The 24,480-nt window shown below is 40.7% G+C and overlaps 1 protein-coding gene across 2 annotated transcripts in view; it reads right to left on the bottom strand.

Annotated features, from left to right (window-relative positions):
• Positions 1-622: 622 nt before the first annotated feature.
• Positions 623-24,480, bottom strand: part of cmtm6 (CKLF-like MARVEL transmembrane domain containing 6) — a 76,410-nt gene continuing 52,552 nt past the window's right edge. For both annotated transcript variants that reach the window (XM_072575762.1, XM_072575761.1), the window contains exons 3-5: positions 21,963-22,139; positions 6,583-6,681; positions 623-4,696 (exon numbers count right to left, since the gene is read on the bottom strand). In XM_072575762.1, the coding sequence (XP_072431863.1) occupies positions 4,523-4,696; positions 6,583-6,681; positions 21,963-22,139 (450 nt within the window). In that variant the 3' untranslated portion in view covers positions 623-4,522. The remainder of the gene's footprint in view (positions 4,697-6,582; positions 6,682-21,962; positions 22,140-24,480) is intronic.

The following is a 24,480-nucleotide window of genomic DNA, read 5'->3' as shown; positions in this document are numbered from 1 at the left end:
CCTACACTTTAAGCAAAATATTGTCATGTCCCAAGTTAGTAAAAACTTGTAGGCTATATTGTTTTTATTTCTTTGAGTGTTGGGATGTGGGCATGGCAAGTTGAGCCACCATTTATTGCTCAGAGGGCAGTGAAGGGTCAACACAATATAGTGGGTCTGAAATCACATGTAAGTCAGACCAGGTAAGGAAGACAGACTTGCTTCTCTAAAGCAGGATGCTACTGAAGCAAATGTGTCTTTGCAACGATTGGTGGTGACCTTTTGATTTCAGATTGTGAGAAATTCAAATTCACCAGTTGTCACGATTTGATTCAAATCCATGTCCTGGGAATATTAGCCTCGGGCATTTACCACTTGGTTCCTCCGTCTCTCCCAGCGTACACTCCTCGTTACTCCTTATATTGGAAAATTATTCAGTTTCTTTTCTCAGCCTGATTGGCAGGATTTGCAACAGTTGTCTTTTTTGAATGATCAGGGATCTTCAGATGGAATGTGATTTGATTGACAAGAACAGACGTTATCACACCCAGCCACAGAAACACTTGCTTTTTGAGCATTTGTAAAGAGAATGTTTTTTCAGTTGATACAAAAGTAGTTTTCACAAGATTGATGAAAATATAAAAAAAGTATATAAAGTCACTTTAATTGAACATGCAATACATAGTGTTTTTCAGATTACAGTTGTTTCAAGACATGCAACTATATATCTCACAGATATATCTGTTTGCATCTATGTTAACATTTTTACAGCGCAAGGATAAAACAGCATTCTGCAATCACAGGTTTGCAATATTATTGAAATCCAATTCACATTTAACTAAGAAGCACATTTTTTATTTCTTTCTCAGATTAAAGATCTTTACTTCATTTCAAGGAGACTCCAAGTGACCTTACACTGCTTTTCTTTACAGCCCCTAATACAGGTATGTAACTTCAATACTGGAAATACGGAAAAAAAAATTAAAGCCCTGTAGAAGTAAAATTGGTCCATGCCAGTTGTGCAAGTTGTGTGCTTGAACGGTGTTTTTCAATTCATCCTTGATTTTATGAGGTTGGGGCATAATGCAACCCATGTGCCCTTGAGCCTGTTTATTTATTTATTTACCAGGTAACCACAGATGAATAGCCCAAAGCTTTTATCATGTGGGCTGGGTTCAAACACAGTGGCATATCCCTGAAGTTTAACACACACATAACACCACTTCATCACCACTTGCCGCAAAGCTGGTCTGCCAATCCCTTCACCTGGACCTGTCCAGCCAGACCCTACTCATACCCACATTTACCTTGAAGGCTGGATGGCAGTGGGAGCCTTCACCTTTGGCAATCATTGCTGCTTCCAGTGTAAATTGGCAGCAAATCAGCTGGTGTTTTGGGAGATAAGACTATAAGGTAAGACATAGGAACAAAATTAGGCCATTTGGCCCATTTCGTCTGCTCTGTCATTCGATCATGGCTGATATGTTTCGCAACCCCATCCTTCTGCCTTCGCCCTGTAACCCTTGATCCCCTTACTTATCAAAAGCTTATATATCTCTGTCTTAAATATATTCTATGACTTAGCTCCATAGCCTTCCCCAGCAAATGACTTCCACAGATTCACCGTCTCCTCTGGCTGAAAAAATTCCTCCTCATCTCAGTTCTAAAGGGTTGTCCATTCACTCTTATGCTGTGGAAACATCATCTCCACATCCACTCTATCCTGGCCTCAGAGTATTCTGTTAAGTATCAGTGACATTCCCTCTCATTCTTCTAACTGCATTGAGTACAGACCCAGAGTGCCCAACTGCTCCTCATATGACAAATCCTTCAACCCAGGATTATTCTTGTAAACCTCCTCTGGACCTTCAATGTCAGCACATCCTCCCTTAGATACAGGGAGCAAAACTGCTCATAATATTCCAAACACATATGGCTGGAGCCTTATACAGTCTCAGCAGTACATCTGTCCTCTTGTATGCTAGCATTCTTAAAATGAATGCTAACATTGCATTTGCCTTTCTAACTGCCAGCCGAACTTGCATGTTAACCTTAAGAGAGTCCTGAACTAGGGCTCCTAATTCCCTTTGTACTCCAGAATTCCAAAGCCTTTCACAATTTAGAAAACAGGCTATACCTCTATTTGCTTTGTTTTAGTCAGCAGGTGGCTAGGAGCAGAAAATATGGTGCCCCATAAAATCTAGCTCAATGAAACTTCTCTGTGAATTTCAGTGGAGCAAACATTTGGGCACAGTGAATATCAGTTGCTGATTCAGCAGGACTCAATTTCACACTACTGTGCAGACCAATTTCACCACCTATAAAGTGAAGCCAAGATAAAGAAAGAAATTGTGACAGCAAACGATTTATTCTACAGTGATTTGTATTACATTGCGAGGCTGTGATAATTACAAACGAATAGATATTACAATACAGAGACCTCGAGGTTGCCAGACAATAATTTATATCATTCAGACATAACTTGATGAAAGGCACTGAATGGTGCAAAATCCATTAAAATATCAAAACTACCAGGTTTCTGAATACATAGGAAGATCTATTTATAGGTTTAATTTCTTTTGGAATGACTGAAGGATGTCTTGATACAGAAAAATCATCCTCTTACCTCAGGGTCTTGAGATTCCTATAATAATTATAAAACAGGATCAGAGAATTCTAACAAGTCACTGATGTCTGAGAACACAGTGACCTGACTGGAATTTTCCTCCAGTGCAAAACTACCACAGTGGTCCTGAAAGTGAAAAGCTGTTTGATTTTAAATGAAAAACAAAAGCACATGGTTAATATTTGGCTCTTATAAATCGGTCAGTAAGCCTGAAAACATTTTTTTCTATTCATTATCAATGAATTTGTCAGCTTAATTGGGTGGATAGCAGCTTTGCGATACAGGTTGGTGCTAACAGCATAGATTCAATTTCTGCACTCACCGAGATTACCACAACGGACTTCTCAAGTTAAGCCACAAGTTCTCTCTCTCCAGTGAGAGAGCAGTCTGATAGTCTGGTGAGACTATGGTGGCTTTATCTTTCCACTTCTTCCCACATGGAATTTAAGTACTCAACAGACAGTAACAGCAGTAGTGATTGCAGCCAGTAAGTAACAATTTTAAGGCCACACAAAAGTTAAGGCTGGACTGTTATGTTTAATAAATTCATATAAATAAACCCAATTCAGTTCGTATAGATTGATATTTCACCTGTTCTGTTTGGCCAGTTCAAACAAAATGTTTGACTACTTAATAGAATAATTTTGAACTCTGGAAACTAAATAAGTTCCTCGCAATAGCATTAATGTTGCAGGGGGTGAAATATAGTTAAAATTTAAGCATTTTTAAAAACGTGACAAGCACGGAACTGACCTGAAATCAATTTTCAGATTAAAGCCAATTTTAATGTCAAATGATCACATTGGCCATTAACAAAGATAGATTTAAATCTGTTACAATTACAAATTCCATTTCAATTCAAAGCAGAAAGAACCTTAGAAATTATCAAGGTGATTTCATGTGCCTACTCATGCTCACATTTCAGCCCAATTATAGTTTTCTTTCCAATTTTCCATTAGGTGTGGTAGCTGCTGGCAAAGCCGAGAGGTGTTGCCCATCCCTAATTGGCCCTGAAGTGGGTGGTTTTCCTCACCATTTCAAAGGAAGGTTAAGAGTCAACCACATTGTATGACTCCATAGCCATAACATAGGTCAGTCCAGGTAAGGATGGCAGGTTTCCTTGCCTAAAGGTTATCAATGAATCAGATGGCTTTTATGACAATCAATGTTAGGTGTCACCATTATTGAGACTAGCTTTCAATCTATTTTTTTTTAAAAAGCCAAATGTAAATTCCATGATGAGATTTGAATGCTTATCCCCTAACCACTACACTGCGCTTCTGGATTACTGGCTCAATGACACTACTATGAGATTGCCATTGCCCCCCAATCACAGCTGAATGTGTGACAATGCATGTTTATATGTTTCCTCGAAGGAAGTTTAAGTAAACTGGAGATTCCTATGGTCATTTTTCTGAAAAGCTAAATAAAACTAATATGAACACCAACACCAAAAATAAATTACAAAGTTTTTTTATATAATAAAAATTTGATCCAAGCATCTAAAAGGCATGATTATGAAATGCTTTAAGATAAAAGTTGCTTAATCATCCTAATAATCTTTAAATGCTGAGAGAGAGAGAGAGAGAGAGAGAGAGAGAGAGAGAGAGAGAGAGAGAGAGAGAAACTACAAACAGAGGCATCAGAACATCATACATATTTAAGATACAAGTTCAATTCATTAATTTTCAATGAAACTACAGTAGTTTGTATTCAGATAAACAGGCAAATGACAAAAAGCAATTTTTATTAAATCCACCCCAAATCTAGAAACAAATGCTCTCCGGTCAGAACAACAAGTATAAAGAAGCTTAGATTTTTTTTGCTATTGTTGTCTGAACAACTTTGGAAACTTAAAATTCAAATGTGTATAAAAAAAGGGTCTGTTTTTAGAAACAGAACAACTGCTTCTGTAGCTCAGACAGGTATATTTCCTTGCTCATTCAGTGGCTGGGTTTCCGCTTTCACATTTTCCTCAACTTTTTTGGTTTCAACTGGCTTATCCTCCTTTTCTTTCCAGGGCAGACCCTCTTTCTGAACATGCAGCACCAAATCCACAAAGAAGGCAATTGTAGCCAGGAATCCAAATGCCTACAGAAAACAATGAGAACAATGGGAAATGCTCCAGATAAACAATATATCAGACAAAGTTAAAAATCACACAACACCAGGTTATAGTTCAACAGGTTTAATTGGAAGCACACTAGCTTTTGGAGTGCTGCTCCGAAAGCTAGTGCTTCCAATTAAACCCGTTGGACTATAACCTGGTGTTGTGTCATTTTTAACTTAGTACATCCCAGTCCAACACTGACACCTCCAAATATATAAGACAGTAAGCATTCCATTATAATTACCCTACTATGAAGCAGGTATAACACAGATTACAGGAAAATCTGACATGACTGCAGTAGGGATGAAATTCCTGTGAGTTGCACTAATTAAGTTCAAGCAAAAAGGATCGAAAAGAAAATAAAGACCCAGAATACTTGGCTTCTCTTAATATTAAAGTGCTGAGATGCTTCTGGGGACCTCCTTGGAGGGTAGAATGACAATACCCAAGCTAGTCAAGTCACAGACTGGATTATACTGGGTGCCATGGTAACTGCCACCTCAACTACGAAGTCAATGGGAGCCTACCTTTCAGGAGAGAAGGGGCTGCCCTGCAGGTATGAGAGCTGGAAATGGGATATTTGGACCTGGGGACATGAAGTCCTAGCTCAGGAAGTGGCTGTCCAATCAGGTGCTGGCAGTTCTCAACATACCCAGAAACCTCACTGGGAGAGTGGTGGTTTCTGCTGTTACTGTATTCAGACAAGGATCCGGTCAGCTGGGATGAATGGGAACTTGGATCAAATATCATGGGGGATTGGTGAGCTATAATTAGCAGGACAACGATGAGCTTGGTGGGGCTTGTTACTGAAACAAATAAGGGGTTATGGAATACAGATGCATGTTACAGTGAAGCTACAAATAGTATAAATAGTTCAAAATTGTAGCTGCATGTTTGGTGGTGAAGAAAGGAGGCACTGAAGGGATAAGCAGGATTGCCTGCAATGAATCTATCTTCTGTGAGTAAATTAATGTAATCTTGATATTGGCCTCAAGTATATCAGTTCCTTTAAAAGACTTTCAGGTATTTAACTATGCTGAATTCCTTCCTTGCATATGGCTGCATGACAACAAATATTGTCTATATACCATAATAAAAATCCCAACAATTAACCATATGACACACATCAGGTTCATTAATGCTCAATGTTTTACAGGTTCTTTTTAGTTACATATTGTTTTGTTTTAAGATAATATGAATGATTGGTTCAAAATGAAATGGCTCCTGGGACATATTGGAGGACTGCTACTGATGACGTGAATGGCTTGAAATTGTTCTTTCTCCCTCCTGTTCAGTGATCTGCCTGTGGAGGTTCGATCGGTGGTGGCAGAGTTTTATTTATCGGAGGCCTGAGGACCAATTACAATTGATACTTATGTCACATGGATAAAGGCAGGCCATGCCTTTGCAACTTCGAGTCCAAGGCTGACAACATACCCAGATGTTTAGCCTGAGAAACTTAACCACAAGGTAAGATTGGCTTAAAACTATCACCAGCTTCAAACACAAAAAACAGATGTTGCTGGAAAAGCTCAGTGGGTTTGGCAGCATCTGTGAAGAGAAATCAGAGTTAATGTTTCGGGAAGCATTGAGGGCGGGTCATCGGACCTGAAACGTTAACTCTGATTTCTCTTCACAGATGCTTCCAAACTTGCTGAGCTTTTCTGTTTTTGTTTCTGATTAATAGCATCCACAGTTCTTTTGGTTTTTAATCACCTTCAAACAGCCCACCAACCCCCGAGGAAACTGATTGGAAGGCTACTAATGCTCAAAGAACTGTGGTCCAAGCAAAATCTGATATCATTTTACAGAGCCTGAAACAAGGGAGATTGAAATTAAAAGGTATTTTTTTAAAAACAAAACTTACCACAGATGTTTTCTCCAAATCAGACCCATCATTCTTTGCGGCAAACACAATGGCAGCAATGAGGAACAGAATCCCAATCACAAGAGTGTAAAAAAAGTCCTGGAGGAAAAGAAAAGGATGCAGAGTGAATTTTGAGAAAGGTGCTGCATACATTTTTTGAAAACAAGTCATGAATGAGAAAGGCTGTTTGATGCACCGTTGTGTTCCAAGTACTTAAGCTCTCTCTTCATGATATAATCTAACATTAAAAAAGGAATGGGACTAATGTTTATTACATTGTCTAGCAGATTGCTGTAAATATTAGTAAAGAAACCTTTTTCCCCACTAGTTGTTCTAAACTTGCTCTCCACAAAAGCCCATAATTATTGACTGATGCTATTTTGTTGATGATTTAATTAACATGCTGTGTTTACCTCATCTATTCCTATAACTTTCTGAGGTTCCTCTAATCACCTGCACTCTTAATGGCAAAGACGGAGGTGAACTTTCTCACTGTTCATTCAATTTACCTTTGGAGTATTTCTTTTTTATCTACATTTTAGGTCCTAACAACTGCTGTAAACTCTTTACTAATTTTGAATATTTCCCAACCAATCGTTAAAAGACTCATGACTCCTGCTGGATACATTAAACAAGGCTGAATAAATTCATCATCAGGTTGTTAGGTCTTCGAAGTTCCCAATGTGTGCGAGACATCAGTCCTTAAAAATTGCCCCGCATGGCACCAATTTGAAGCCAATAGAATGCAGGATTAAAATTAGAATCTTTGCTGATGGAAGTAATTCATGCTGGCTGTTATCAATTTTACAGTAATCTTTTTTTTGATGAAATAATTCACATTGATATAGTACTTTTAATATCCTTAAAATATCAAGGTTTCTCACAGTAAGTTAATTGTCTTGAAAGGCACATATGCACTAATGAGGCAGCAGCAAACTTTAGAGGTTTAGAAAACTGTGGGATAGACATTAATAAGCACACTTGCGATTTCTCTCTTCTCCAGCATAAAGTGTCACCAGATCCATTTATTGACTGAAAAGGAGTTTGGATTAATCTGATGGTATCTCCAATAAAATTACAGTCTCAACTTCACTGAAGTGGTATCCCGGATTAATGTGCTTGAACTCACAACCTTCAGATTAGATGTATAACTGTTGCATTAAGCTGACAATGAAGGCCAGTGTAGTATCAGAGTATTTTATAATTCGGGGGGATAATCAGATCCTGTACCAGCTGTCACAAAGAGCAGTCCATCACTTATTCACTTCCTGTCTTACAAACGTAGGCATTTAGCTACACTAGTATTTCTGAGAAGACATTCTAAATCCAAAATAACCTGCATTGTGGAAACAAAATCCCAACTGCTTCCTTCACTTTTCTAGTAAAGACTTTTGGCAATAAGTTACTAATGTACCGGCCAATGGAAAACTGCTATTTTAAAACTTCCATCAGACTGACTTGTAACATGCTTTGTTCAAATGAATTGGTTTCTCCGTATCAAGTACAAGAGGAAAAGAAACGCAACTGCTAGTTTTCAGTGCACACAGGAGTCTTTCTTATGAAATGGCAGACAGCATAGAGCTGCTCTGTTTAACTGGTTCAATGTGTGCTTTAACCTAAGCAGCTGAGAAAATAGGAGGTGGCAGCAAACAGTTTGCATTTCAGATCACGCAAGCAACTGAAGAAAAATCTTTCAAACTTTGGCTTTTTTTGCTTTTCTATCAAGTTAGTTGATGCCAAGAGAACTGGATTCCTTCAAAATTGATATGCACCAAGCAGTGCAAAAGGCAATAGGAAAGTCAATGTGTAGTAAACACCCCGATTCACTGAAAAGACATGAAGGTGTCACATGTTGCAAAATGTATGAAAACCAAGTGTGACGACAAATATCCTGGCAGACTGAATTTGTCAGACATTTCTGGTTCATAAATAGACACATTTTCTGATATCAAACATGGTGGAAGTACAAGCTCAATAAATTAGATGACTGCCTCTTTAATCAGTAGACTGCACACACTCAGAAACAGGAAGGAAAATCATTGTGGGTGGAGGGCTGGTAGGACATAAAGACATAGGCACACTCCCCCGGAATGGTTTTCTCTCAAACTTACTACTTCAAAATAGATTTAAATCTCTGATATCGGGTTCTGCACATCTTTGAAAGTTCCTCTTTACTAACATCGCAAGTAACGCATGAGTTCACATGAGCAGGTGCTCATTTCAATACAGTTTGATGAGACAAAGTGCTCTTATTACAACTTACACATATACAGTTATTCCTGTATGATGCAGCTCATCAGCAAGTGTCAAGAACATTTCCTAGCAGTAATCCCAAAGTAAATGTATAATTTGAAAAGGTTAATTTGACAAGCAGCATGGCAAATCAGAAACAGAAGGAAGATTTGAGAGAGAGATTGTAGAGAAGCAGAGCTGGGTATCATTATTACAACACACAGCTGAAGGTCACATTGAAATGTTAGGAACAAATCTATCTCTGTCTTGTTTTCTTGTCCTGTAACTATTTGACAGCATCCTGGAGCTGCCAAGCAATCTAACAGCTATAGGACTGGCAGTGTACCTGGGGACCCCTCCAATGTACACAGGGGTACCATGAAGGTGGCATCCATCCCTTGACATTGCCAGGTTACAGGCTGGGTAAAAAACTGACTGCAGATGCTGGAAACCAGATTCTGGATTAGAGTGGTGCTGGAAAAGCACAGCAGTTCAGGCAGCATCCAAGGAGCAGGAAAATCGACGTTTCAGGCAAAAGCCCTTCATCAGGAATAGAGCAATAGGAAGAGGCCCAGGAATAAACAAGCCTCCCAACACCTTTCCCACAATTAGTAAACTAGAGTGGCACCCAATTTTATGGCTCTCCTTCACCTGCAAATTTGAGGTGCAAGAACCAGCACACAATTTATTTTCTTAAAACAGCTGGACAACTGATCTTTGGTACTCATAGGCAATGTTTTAGGAAGCAAGTCTGTCTTTTTCTTTTATTTAACCTATTTTTCTAACTGACCTGTTCGGGGAGGTTATTATACACCTCTAGAGCAGGTGGGATTTAAACCTGTGCCTCCTAATACAGTGGTGAAATCACTACCACTGTACCACAAGCATGTCCCCATCAGACGATCTGCATTATTTTAACAATCATGGTCAACTAATTAAATTGGATGTTGGGAAGTGAGGAACTCCATGGGTTAGTGTAGACCAGTAAAACACATTACAAGTTATGACACAGATATTACAGCAACCAACTGTTCAGTGTGTCTGCAGCTTGCAAATGCAAGGCCAACCAGAATGCAAGGCCAACCAGAATGCAAACAGTGCCTTTACAGAGTGTGTGGAGTCCTTAAAAGCATAGTACACATGCAATTATAAAGCTTTAACACAGTTGAGTCCATAAACATTTATCAGTGCTCAGCAACAAAGGAATTTTTTTTTTTACACACTCACTGCCTTCATGTTGAAAGTTGGCTTGTAATATGTGACCCACTTTCTGCCATTCTGTCTATCCCCTACCCATCCCCCAGTTTTGTGAGGGTGGAAGGGGCATTGAACAGTCAGACATTGGGACAATACAAGAGACCAATAGGTTTCTAATTAATGGTCACTTCAAGGCCTCCTCCTGCCATATTCATAAAGGTTTACAGCATGGAAACAGGCTCTTTGGCCCAACTTGTTCATGCTGCCCAGCTTTCACAATTAAACTAGACCCATTCGCCTACATGTGGTCCATATCCCACCTTACCTATCCCATCCAATCTACTTGTCCAAACATCCCTTCAATGACAAAATTGTACTCACCTCCACCACTACCTCTGGCACCCACTCCAAACACTCACCATCCTGTGTGAAAACAATTGTTCCCTGGACCCTTGTGTATCGCTCTCCTCTCACTTTAAACCAGTGTCCTCTACTTTTAGACTCCCCTATCATAGGAAAAAGATGTTGGCTAGCTACCTTATCTATGCCTCTCATGATTTTATAGATCTCTAAAAGGGCACCCCTTATTCTCTCAAGCTCCAGGGAAAATATTCCCAGCCTACCCAGCCTCTTCTTAACTCTCAAACCTTCTAGTCCAAAAACATCCTTGTAAATCTTCTCTGCATCTTTCTAGTTTAATAATATCCTTTGTATAATAGGGCAATCAGAACTGCGCCCAATACTCCACATGTGGCCTCACCAATGCCTTGTACAGCTGCAACAAGATGTCCCAACTACTATACTCAATGCTCTGACTGATCCCTTCTGTTATTTTGCCCTCAATAGGGAAAGAATTGAGGCAAGTGAATAGCCCAGCAGGTTTTTGTGAAGGGGCAACCTTCTTGTGGGTGGGTACTTACCTACTTCTTCGTGGGAGTGTGCTGGGGATTATGGTACAATTCCAGGGAGCTGAGTGGCCCTGGTGGAACCCAAACCGAGTGCCAGTGAAGAGGCTGTTGCTAAGCAACTGCTCCTTAACAGCACTGTTGAAGACACCTTTCATCACTTAAGACCAAGAGTAGACAGATGAGGTAGAAATTGGCCAGGTTGCATTTATCCTGCAGAGCATACCTGGACAACTTTCCACATTGCTGGATAGATGTCAGTGTGCAGCTGTACTTGAACAACTTGCTTAGAGACACAGTTAATTCTGGAGCACACGTCATGGTATCAGGAATGGTGTCAGGGTCCATTGTCTTTGTAGTATCCAGTTGGTTTTTTTTTAATTTTGTTTGGAGTAAATCACATTGGCTGAAGCCTGACTTCTGTATCTGGGGCCCCCTGAACGAGGCCAAGAAAAACTCAAAAATCTTTTTCTTTTCAATAAAGATATTTACCAAAAAAAAGGCCAAGAAGGATCATCCACACATTCCAGTCTTGAGCCTTCTGCACTGCTGAGCTGTTATAGAATTTGGAGATGGGCTGATTATGACTCTCCATTTGGAGACAATTATTCAACTGAATTGTCAAGGTCTTTCCCCGAGGCGGGGGAGTCCAGAACTCGAGGGCTTAGGTTCAAGGTGAGAAGGAAAAGATTTAAAAGGGACCTAAAGGGCAACTTTTTCACGCAGAAGTTGGTACGTGTATGGAATGAGCTGCCAGAGGAAGTATTTGAGACTGGAACAATTGTAACATTTAAGACATCAGGATAGATATAAGGGGAGGCTATGGCCCAGTGGTATTACCACTGCACTGTTAATCCAGAGTAATGTCCTGGGGTACCAAGTTTGAATCCTGCCACAGTAGATTGTGGAATTTGCACTCACTAAACATCTGGAATTAAGAGTCAAATGGTGACCATTAATCCATGCCAGTTGTTGGGGAAGACCCATCTGGTTCACTAATCTCTTTTAGGGAAGGACACTGCCATCTTTACCTGGTCTGTCACACATGTGACTCTAGATGTACAACAATGTGGTTGACTCTTAATTGTCTGATGGACAATAAATGCTGACCTAGCTAGCAATGCCCTCACCCTGTCAAAAATTTTTTAAAAAAATTAATAGGAAGGGTTGAGAGAGATATGGGCCAAATGCTGGCAAATGCGACTAGATTTAAGATATCTGGTCGGCATGGATGAGTTGATCCGAAGGGTCTGTTTCCATGCTGTAGGACTCTATGGCTGGAATTGAACCCAAATCTCTAGCACTGTGAGGCAGCAGTGCTAACCATCGAGTCATCAGGGCAGGACTTATACAGTTAATGGTGGGGCATTGGGGAGTGTTATTGAACAGAGGGACTAAAGGGGTTCAGGTTCATAGTTTCTGGAAAGTGGCATTGCAGGTAGACAGGGTGGTGAAGATGGTGTTTGGCACTATTGCCTTCATTGGTCACAGCATGGATTATAGGATTTGGGACATCATGTTATGGCTATACAAGAGATTGTTGAGGCCACTTTTAGAATACTGCGTACAATTCTGGCTGTCCTGCTATAGGAAAGACGTTGATAAGCTAGAAAGGGTGCAGAAAAAAACGTACAAGGTTGTTGCCAGGATTGGAGGACTTGAGTTATTAGGAGAGAATGGATAGGCTGGGGCTTCTTTCCCCTGGAGGGTCGGTGGCTGAGGGATCTTAGAGAAGTTTGTAAAATCATGAGGGGCTTAGATAAAGTGAATAGCTAAGATCTTTTTCTAAGGGTCAGGGAGTCCAAAACTAGAGGGCACAGGTTTAAGGTGAGGGACAAAGAGTTAAAGGGATCTGAGGGGCAACTTTTTCATACAGAGGGCGGTGCAAGCTGCCAGAGGAAGTGGTAGAGGTGGGTACAATTATAACATTTAAAAGATATTTGGACAGGTACATGACTAGGAAACGTATAGGAGGGAGATGGACTGGATGCAGTCAAATGGGACTAGCTCAGTTTAAGATACCTGGTCAGCATGGGCCAGTTGGATCGAGGGTCTGTTTCCATACGATACAATACTATGGACTCTAAATGATGGAGTGTTAAGGGGGAGGAAGAAGGGAAAAGTTCTTTTATAGTTGTTGTCTTATAAAAATCAGTTATTTAATTACAAAATAAATAATTCATTCGGTACAATCTCAACAGCTGCTACATATTTAGCACAGTCAATCCCAACACATCACTGAGAAATTTCACAGATAGTATTTAACTTTGTTTCCTGCTTTGCCCATTAACAGGCTCTCTATTAACACAGATCTGAAACATACTAGTTCAGCTTTTAAATGCTAAACATAAATACCAAAGTAATTAACCATTGAATTTAATTGAATATTTATTTTTACTTAACGCTCCCATGAAAAATGTGAAATTCTGTTTTCCTATAGATATTTTGGTTGTATATTCCTGTAACATTCTTTAAGGAACTGATGAATATTTTCTTTTCTTTATTGTTGATGTGTGAACTGAAATTACTTCCTTGCAAAATATTTTTTTCTCATGGCCTCCAGCAATATTTGAAGATGGCAAAGTAATATAAACAAGTGGCACGAATATTCATTTTAACAAGTGGGTTTCTGAGACATCTCTAGAAGTAAATCACTTTCATGCTTCCAGTGATGCTGGAGATTGCTTCCTCAGACCAATAGTACAAGCCAACAGAGTATTTATTTTGCATGACTGTGTTATTCACACATTCCTCCAGTATGGGGAGAGATCTATTGCCAGGTATCATGAGGCCAAAATTGTTGCTGTGTTCAGATACTCCAACACAAATGGAAAAAGAATTTAAATCATCAGCTTCATGTTACAGAAGCACGTCCAATTGGCACATCCCACAGTATAAAGATGATGCAAACGCATGCTTAGATTGAAAATTAAAATTAGGATAATCCTCTTCTTCTCTATCCAGTTTTGGATATACAGCAATTATTTTTCCAGTTAAACTATTTAATGCTACGTTAATCATGGATTGGTTACAGCACAGAAGGAGCCTATTCAGCCCAATGTGTTTGTACCGGCTCTCTGCAAAACCAATTTCCTTACACAGTCTGCCTTTTCCCAGTAGCCCTGTGAAGATAATGATCCAGCTCTCTTTCAAAGGTTGTGACTGGCTCTGCATGTATCACTCTCAGGCAATGCAATTCAGATCCTAACTACTTGCTGTGTAAAAATATTGATCTTCATTCTCCCCTTGTTCTTTTGTCAATCACTTAGCTTTACCAAATCCCTTCTCAACCCTCTCTTCTCTGAAGAAAACAGTCCCCAGTTATTGAATCCATCGAGGTCAGTGAAATTCCTCATCCCTTGGGAAACAACCTGGGTTTCTGGATCCTTTCTGTGCCCTCTCAAAATCTTTTACATTCTTCTTAAAGTCTGGTGCCAAGACTGAATGCCACACTCCACTGTTTTGTTCAAATTTATTATTACTTCTTTATTTTTTAAACTTTCCTTGTCTGTATTCTATGCCCATATTTATAAAGATCAGGATCCAATTTGCTTTTTAACTGATCTGCTCTGCAACTGTAAGAATTGTGCATTTTATGTTGTCTTTGTTCTTTCTAGCAAAATAAATCACTTCCTTACATTCAATTTTATTTTCCACTTCTCTGTCCTTTCACAAAATTATGAGAATCCCTGCAGTGTGGAAGTAGACCATTTGGCCCATCAAGTCCACACTGATCCTCTGAACAGCATCTCACCCAGACTCACTCCTATCTCTGTATCCCTTCATTTTGCATGGCTAATCCAGCTACCTGAGCATCCCTGGATGCTATGGTCAATTTAACATGGCCAATCCACCAGACCTGGACACCTTTGGACTATGGGAGGGAACTGGAGCACCTGGAGGAAACCCATGCAGGCATGAGGAGAATGTGCAAACTCCACATAGAACAGTCACCTGAGGCTGGAATTGAACCTAGGTCCCTGGTGCTGTGAGGCAGCAGTGTTAACCACTGAGCCACTCATTCCATCAACCTCCCTTTGTCCTCATCATATCCAAATGTTGTGCCATCCATGAATTTTAAAAGTATGGCCCATATACCAAAGTCTAGGTTATTCATTTACATCAAGATGAGCTGGGGTCCAAACACTGGATTCACAGGGATACCACTGCAAATCTTCCTCCTGTTTGTCAAACAACCAATTATTCATCACTGCGTTCTGTTTCCGAAACTCAGTCAATTTCATGTCCATCTTGATGCAGTTCCTTATTCCATGAGATAACTTTACATGCAAAGTTTTTGTGGGGCACTTTATCAAATGCCTTTTGGAAATTCATCTCCATTGCATTACCCTATTTGCTTAATTGACTGCAGTTTCTCAACTGACCACCAACTTTGTTCCAAATGCTTATTTCTAATAGTTCCCCAGCAGTGAGACTGAAGCATAATCATTGGAGCTTATCCTTAAAAACTTTGAACAACAGTGTAACGTTTTCAATTATCCAATCCCAAACTGTACCATTGTTTAAAAATGGCTAAATGAATCAATCCTAATAACAAATGAGAGCAGGGCCCCTTGAATCTGCACTACCATCTAATAAGTTGCTGATCATCTACTTCAACTGAGTTACACCCTGTCCTCATATTCCTCCATTCCAACGGTACACAGAAATCTATTGATCTCAGCATTGACTACATTCAATGATTCAGCATCATCAACTCCAATGTCGGATGAAGAATTGCACAAATCCACAATCCTCTGATGAAAATGATTTTCTTCACCAGTCCTAAAGAATCTTATCCTGAGGCCTTATCGGAGTCCTAGACTGCTCAGCCTGTGTTAACAACCTCTCAATCTCTATTGTGTCAAAGCCCTTCGGAATCTACAGTATGTCTCCACCTAACGGTAAATCACTTAATGTCGCTTTGCTCTAACTGTGTTAATAAAGTAGTGTCAATATAAAGAAAGTCATAACATTAAAATGTTATCAGCTCTAGACTTCCTGTTCTGCAACCTGCTCGCATAAGAGGCTTTTGCCCAGTGCTTCCATTTCCAATCACAATCCTGAAGGTCACTCCACTCTCCCCTCCCTCACTGCCAGCTCTAAAACCCTCTCTTCACCCCAGTTCCTTCTCCTACTCTTCATTCTTCCTTTATGAAGTTCCTGGTGTCTGTTGTCATCACTGGGGGCTTCAGTTGGTCCTCACATGTTGCTGTGATTCTCAGCTTGGACCTTATTCTGGCTCTTGCTCCTGCATGCATACCCTGCACTTACCTTAGCCCCTGGTCTGTTCTTTAGTTGCACTACTCCTGACAGGTTCCTCCTGTTCTGCACTGAAGTGCACCATGTGCAAAGTTTGGTTGGTGCAGGTAGTGAGGCAGCATCCAAGGAGCAGGAGAAGCAACATTTCGGGCATAAGCCCTTCTTCAGGAATAAGGAAGGTGTGCCAAGCAGGCTAAGATAAAAGGTAGGGAGGAGGGGCGTTGGGAATGCGATAGGTGGAAGGAAGTTAAGGTGAGGGTGATAGGCCGGAGAGGTCGGGAAGAAGATTGCAGGTCAAGAAGGTGGTGCTGAGTCTGAGGGTTGGGACTGAGATAAGGTGGGGGGAGGGGAAATGAGGAAGCTGGAGAAATCCGCATTCATCCCTTGTGGTTGGAGGGTTCCTAGGCGGAAGATGAGGCGCTCTTCGTCCAGGCGTTGTGTTGCCATGGCCTGGCGATGGAGGAGGCCAAGGACCTGCATGTCCTTGACGGAGTGGGAGGGGGAGTTAAAGTGTTCAGCCACAGGGCGGTTGGGTTGGTTGGTCCGGGTGTCCCAGAGGTGTTCTCTGAAACATTCTGCAAGTAGGCGACCTGTCTCCCTAATGTAGACGAGGCCACAGCGGATCCACTGCACCTGATGTGGCCTCCTCTACATTGGGGAGACAGGTCGCCTACTTGCGGAATGTTTCAGAGAACACCTCTGGGACACCCGCACCAACCAACCCAACTGCCCTGTGGCTGAACACTTTAACTCCCCCTCCCACTCCGTCAAGGGCATGCAGGTCCTTGGCCTCCTCCATCGCCAGACCATGGCAACACAACGCCTGGAGGAAGAGCGCCTCATCTTCTGCCTAGGAACCCTCCAACCACAAGGGATGAATGCAGATTTCTCCAGCTTCCTCATTTCCCCTCCCCCCACCTTATCCAGTCCCAACCCTCAGACTCAGCACGCCTTCTTGACCTACAATCTTCTTCTCGACCTCTCTGCCCCCACCCCCTCTCCGGCCTATCACCCTCACCTTAACCTCCTTCTACCAATCGCATTCCCAACGACCCTCCCCCAAGTCCCTCCTCCCTAACTTTTATCTTAGCCTGCTTGGCACACCTTCCTCATTCCTGAAGAAGGGCTTATGCCCGAAATGTCACTTCTCCTGCTCCTTGAATGCTGCCTGACCTGCTGTGCTTTTCCAGCAACACATTTTCAGCTCTGATCTCCAGCATCTGCAGTCCTCACTTTCTCCTCCTTGGTGCAGGTAGTCCTCACCATCTGATACCAGCACTGGCTGCCTTCTGCCACTAGATGGAGCCTGATTAATCTAAAGTACTGTACTGTGGGTGAGTAACGTTTTAGAACAGGTTACAATGTGTTGATGAAATGATACATTGCTAATAAAAAAGAAATACAAAGTATTGTATTTGGCAAGTTATCTAAGCTGCATCTATAGATGGTGCTGCACATGTATGGTCCAACATTTTAACTTGTATGTTGTTTCTTCCAGATGAGAAACATCCAAAGGAACCAAAACTGGTTTTAACAAGACTCAGGAGAAAGTGAGGACTGCAGATGCTGGAGATCAGAGTTGAGACTGTGGTGCTGGAAAAGCGCAGCAGGTCAGGCAGCATCTGAGGAGCAGGAATCCTGATGAAGGGCTAATGCATAAATGTCGATTCTTCCGCTCCTTGGATGCTGACTGACCTACTGTGCTTTTCCAGTACCACAGTTTCAATTTTAACATGACTCACACAGTTATTTCACCTGCTCAGGTACACTCCAACTTTAAGTGAAGAATTGAAGCAACATGTTTCAATGACACCAACTCTCATTCTTCTTAACTTGTGAAACAGGCCCAAATGTAATCAAATTCACTATGTAGGCCAACCACCTCATCCCAGGCACCAATGTAATGAACCTTTGTTGTATCACTGTAATATCCATTCTTAAATATTAAGGGCACTACTTCACACTAAAGTCCTGTACAATTTGAGATAGACTTCTTTATCATGTATTTCAATCCCAATGATTAATGGGATTTACTTTCCTACTTGCTTGATGTAACTCCACACTAATTTTTTTTATATATGTTCCAAGAATGAGCACACCCAAATCTCTCTCAACATCAGCATTTAGAAGTTTCAGGCCTTTTAAAAATTATACTAATTTTCTAATTCTTACAGCTTACGTCAATAGCTCTCGCTTCCCCATATTTTATTCCTGTCTGCCATCTTAGCACTTGACGTGTCTATTTTTTTTTGCAGCCTCGACTTTATAACCTTGACTGGATTTTGTATTGTTAGGAAGCTCAGTCTTGGGGCTGCATTTTCCCATTTTTAGACAGTGTAATTTTTGGGAAGTTTCACAAAATTACTTTTCTCATACTAGCCCCCCTCCATCTCAAGTCATTAATTATATAACTGGCCCCTTTGGCATCCTTCTCAGACATGCATATAATAGACATGATGACAAGAATGGAGTAGTGTAGGTTAGGTGGGATTCAGATTAATTTCACAGGGTGGCGCAACATCGAGGGCTGAAGGTGCTGTACTGCGCTGTAATGTTCTATAAATTCCTGATGATGCCAGGCCCTTCTCACATAAGCTGACATATTTAAAGCACAACTGCACATCGCTTCAGATGCTACAAGTGAAGAACATGATCATCTTATGAACCAAAATGGCTCAGAATGGGAGGCTGGGACCCTGCTTTCCAGATTGGGACCTGAAGGCCCTGGTGAATGGCGTGATTGAAAGAAAAGGCCATTCTTCACTCAGCAGACCAGAGGCAGCAGACAGCTGGCCTGGAAACAAATAGCAGCCTGGGCCAGTGTGATGTCCCAGGTTCAAACAAAATGCCCAGGAATTCAGGGAAAGGTCAATGATCTTACCCACAATCTTTCTGTGTTACCACTCAAATTCCGGCTCTATTACATTAACCTCACCAATATTCATGGACTATGGACATCACTACTGGATACAGCATCTTTACCCAGGGAGTCTCACACCTCATCTGCTACAACTACTAACCCTTTCTGCCCTCTGTCCAAAACATTATACATAGAGACTTACAGCCTCCAAGTAAACCAAAACCGAGTGAACACTAAGAAATAAATAATACATAATTTGTATTCTGTATAGTTTGAGGAGATAGCGGTGTCTTTTTTTATTCACTCATGGGATGTGGACGTTCCCGGCTGATCCAGCATTTATTGTCCCTCCCTAGTTGTCCTTGCAAAGATTGTGGTGAGCTGCCTATGTGAATCGCTACAGTCTATATCCTATACCTAGATTCATGGTGCCATTAGGAAGGGAGTTCCATGATCTTGTTCCAGCAAAACTGAAGGAACAGTGATACACTTCCAAGTCAGGATAGTGAGTGGCTAAGGGGAAAATTTGCTAGTGTTGTTTCCATGTGCCTGCTGCCCTTGTAGTTGATAACAGTCATAGGTTTGAAAGTAATGTCTAAGGAACATTGTGAACTTTGCAATGCATCTTAGAAATGGAACACACTGCTGCTACTGTAAATGGTAGAGGGAATGGATGTTTATGAAAGTGGTACCAATCAAGCTGGCTGTTTTGTCCTGGATGGCGACAGGCTTGAGTATTTTTGGAATTACACTCATCCAGGGAAGTAGGAAAAATTCCAATCCTGACTTAAGCTTTGTAGGTGGTGGACAGGCTTTGCAGAGTCAGGAGGAGAGATATTTATTGCAGGAATCTAAGCCTCTGACCTGCTCTTGTAGCCACAGTATGTATATTGCTAGTCCAGTTCAGTATCTGGTCAATGGTGACCCCCCCCCCCAATGGTAAATCCAAGTTTTGGCTTACTTGGATGTTGTTGTGGGGGATTCAATAATAGTAATGCCACTGCATGTTAAGAGGACAGGGTGTCGGTGGTTGAATTCTCTCGTCTTGGGGATGGTCACTTGTGTGGCACAAATATTACACAGATATAGTATAGGAGGGATTTGTTTAAATGAACTCTTTTGGGCAAGAAGAAACTATAAAGGCCATTTTCCTAGGAAAGTGAATGGATTCAGTATTTGAGAAAGAGGCCGATACAGAACCTGTGGAAGGATGGGGCACTGATATTTCCTCATTCCAGATGCACCGACCTTTAAGCGGCATTTGGATAGGTACATGGATGGGTGCTTAATCTAGGTTAGAAGTTCGGCACAACATCGTGGGCCGAAGGGCCTGTTCTGTGCTGTATTGTTCTATGTTCTATTCCTATGATTGCGGAACAGGTTACCACTTCTTGATAAATACAAATTCACAAGAAAATTACAAAGGCATGGCTGAGGAAGTGGCATACCTTTCATCGATCTGTATTAAGGTAAATTTATTTAACTCCTCTGTGGCCTTAATAAAGTATTACCCAGAGGGTGCGTTTATTTAATGCAGTATCTTTCTCACTCTATTGTAGCACATCTTATTTTTAGCGGATTTCTTCTTTATTGATAACACTGAACTTTTCAAGGTTGTGCTTGCAGCTGGGGGAGGAGCTGGAATTGCTCCAATTTTGATATTTTATTGTAGGTCAGCACCAATAGGTTGAAAGAGCCAAAATAAAACCCAGAGACGAAAGGAATGCCAGACTTTTAGCTACTAGGTTCTACTTAATAGTAAAAAATAGTCAGTTTGAAATCAAACTGGCTAACCATAATCCAGTGACAACAGTACCACAGACAAAGGGGATAACCCATGAGTTGTTCAGAACTACTCCTACTCCACCAGTGCAACATTTTATTTTATTTGTTCACAAGATATGCACGTCACTGCCAAACCTAGTATTTACTTTCATTCCTAATTATCCTGGAGTGCTGAGCTGGCTTCATAAATCTCTGCAGCCTGTATATGTAGACATAACCAATGTACTGCGAGGTAAGGACTTGCAGGATTTTGAAATAACAATGATGAGGGAAGCTCCAGGAAGAGACTGAGAGAAATTTAGAAGGAACTTGAAAATGTTGGTGTTCCCATGTGCCTGTTGCCTGTGTTCTTCTAGGTGATAACAGTTGCAGGTTTGGGAGGTGCTACAGGAGGAGCATTGGTGAGTTGTGCAGCCCACCTTGTAGATTGTACAAACTGCTGCTACGTATGTAAATGATGGAGGCAGCAGATGTTTAAGGTTGTAGACAGAAACAGAAAATAGGAATAAGCTATTTGTATATACATACATGTCTCATATTTCCCTAATGACTAAGAGTAAACTGATGGGGACAATTGGCCAAAGTGGATTTGTCTGTCACTTGTGGACTGAATGTATGTGGATAGATGTACCTGTGCTGTAGCCACAGTCTCCAACACTGGAGCTATGATACTGTTGTGGGCGATAGCCTCTAGCATAGCAAAAGTATTTGGTTGTTACTCAATATCACAAGGAGCAAATTTATTTTTTCCTAAGTGTAGCCAAAACACTGTTTAAGCATGATATGGAGGTGCCAGTGTTGGACTAGGGTGGACAAAGTCAGAAATCACACAACACCAGGTTATAGTCCAACAGGTTTTTTTGAAATCACAAGCTTTCAGAAGTGTGAAATGACAAAGGAGCAGTGCTCTGAAAGTTTGTGATTTCAAATAAACCTGTTGGATTATAACCTGGTGTCGCATGACTTCTGACTCTGTTTAGGTAAGTACTGGGATAAATTTGAATTTGAACAATTCTGGAAATAAATATTAAAATAGAAGCTTAGATAGAAATACTACAGGATTTGATATCCAGCACCATGGAATGCCAAACTAAACAGAACGCAAAGCATTTTTAAATAAATCAAATAACTTCACTTACCACTCGTGTCCAGTTGATCCGGTTCAATTTGGATTTCAGTGATGTCATCAGTACGAACAGCAGGAAGAAAGTCAGTAAGAAGGCACTGCAGCTGACAAACTCAAAGAAGTAAAGCGCATGACAGTGCATGCAGTTCTGCACTATTTCCTCCAGAATAAAGGCCACAAATGATAGGATCTATTCGGGGAAAAGGCAAAAAAAGTAAATTCAGACAAACCTCCTGTAAATCATGTTTTCATGTGGACATAAGACAATTCAGTTCAGGTTGGCCTTCGCCACTGTTAATATTAAACTTTTCTCAACTGATGGTATTGATCACATACAGTTAAACTACCCCCTTTATCACACTGTAACTTCAGCTTTGAAAGAATACACTATCTCACACAAATCGACTCATTCCACTTCCAGACTAACTAATGAGGGGCATATTTAGGGTAAATAGACAAGATCTCTTCTCTGGGGTGGGGGAATCCAGAATTAGAGGGCATAGGTTTAGTGTGAGAGGGGAAAGATTTAAAAGGGGCCTAAGGGACAACTTTTTCATGCAGAGGGTGGTGAGTGTATGGAATGAGCTGCCAGAGGAAGTGGTGGAGTTTGGCACAATTACAATATTTAAAAGACATCTGGATGGGTATATGAATAGGAAGGGTTTAGAGGGATGTGGGTCAAGTGCTGGTAAATGGGACATCTGGTCAGTATGGACAAGTTGGACTGAAGGGTCTGTTTCCGTGCTGTACATCTTTATGACTCTATCTTAATATTTCAGTTTGGTGTCAAACCAAAAGGATACTTTTGAGCCTGTTAAGAAATAAGAAACTCATTTTGTTTGGGGCCCTGGCAATGGCCACTTAGGTTGTATACAAACCTGAGGGATGAGGCATGAAGCATGTGTTAACCCACTGTAGTACCCTGTCCCAAAAGGCCCAAACAGCTTAACAATGCTTCAGTTTCAATAGAGTGGTTTTTCTCAAACCTACATGATTACCTGTTCCTGAACATATTCAAAATGTTTAATATTCCAGGAAAATTGTTGAATAAGAACAGAGTAAAAAAATGTACCCAGTACTAAATGGTAATCAAACCCTCTGTAAGTGGTATTCAACCAAGGTTACTGTCGAGAACATTACTGTGTTTTGCAGGATCCACTTCAATCTGAATAAACAGAAACCAAGAAGCTTAGGGGAATGTTTGCAATGGGGTAATGAATAGTTGCCAGCATGTGTCTAATGCAACATACAAACCTGTTCATGCAGGAGACTTCAAGGTAAGGAATGAAAACACTGAAATTAGCTAAGTTAATGTTTATGTAAAAATGACTTATGCAGGAATATTTTCCCAGCACGCCCAAAATTCAAATGCAAGCTCTATCAATTGTAATTTCTCCCCTAAAAATAGAAGAAAAGGCATTTATCTAATCTGGCTTGATCATTTGACTGGACAGTGTATAGAAAAAGATGATTTAAGACATGCAATAACTAATAACTCCATCAACTGAAATCTAGAAAGATATGAACGCAAAACATTGTTCTCTTTAGGTTTACTAGCAATTTTCCATTGGCGATACTCCCTTGATCCAGAAATATTCTACGGAATATTTTAAATCGTTAAATTAAAACTGACACCACTTGTCCAACTGATTTGCTTTCAATCTTTCATTAGCTCATGGCACAAACCCAAACCTCTACTAAGTAATGAACTTGTAAACACATTATCTTGTAAGAACTAAAATGATGCTGTGATCAAGCTCTGAAATGTTGGCAAAATAATGCTTAACTGCTACACCAAACTGTACATTTTGCAAAGAATGTGGTTTAAAAAAAAGAACTGGAGAATCAAAGTGGCTGGAGAGCCAGTAAGTGTCACATTCCCAAACCATGTGTTCCACATTAAAGGTTTCTTTTGTTAAGTTCTTACTTTGTTCTGTTCTCCCCTTTTTCTTCCTTGATCCTGAACTGACCATGTACAGATTCAGGAGGCAAAAAGGTACCGTTGCTCCAGGTCTCTATCAATAATACATGAATTACTAAGATTGCAAAGAGATAGGCCTGAAAGAGAGCCTAAGAGGAGGAGTGTGAGGTGGACAGCCATTGGTTTTAAAAAGGAATTCCAGCAATTACAAGTTTAACACATGACCAACAAATAATGTGTTGAAGGGGAGAAGGGGAGGAGTAAGGGACAACATTTTAAGAGGGTGGGTAGAATTGGAAAGGGGTGCAGTGATAGGGATGCTATATGAAGTAATAGCAGAAGTACACCATTTGAACCCCTGAGCCTTTATGTTCAATAAGATCATGACTGGTCCGTTGGTATTTTGAATTCCACATTCCTATCTATACCCGATTTCTCTCTATTCTCCTGCCTAACGAGAATCTATCCAAAAGAACACAGAACAGCAAAGCAGAGGAACAAGCCTTTCAGTCCAACATATCTGCACTGACCATGATGCCATTCTGAACTAATTCCATCTGCCTGCACGTGGTCCATATCCCTCTATTATGTGCCTGTTCACGTCTGTCTA

This window comes from Chiloscyllium punctatum, chromosome 8 (assembly GCF_047496795.1).
Source record: "Chiloscyllium punctatum isolate Juve2018m chromosome 8, sChiPun1.3, whole genome shotgun sequence".
Classification (NCBI taxonomy): Eukaryota; Metazoa; Chordata; class Chondrichthyes; order Orectolobiformes; family Hemiscylliidae; genus Chiloscyllium; species Chiloscyllium punctatum.
Note: the sequence above shows the minus strand (reverse complement) of the source record. Positions and strands in the feature narration are given on the sequence as shown.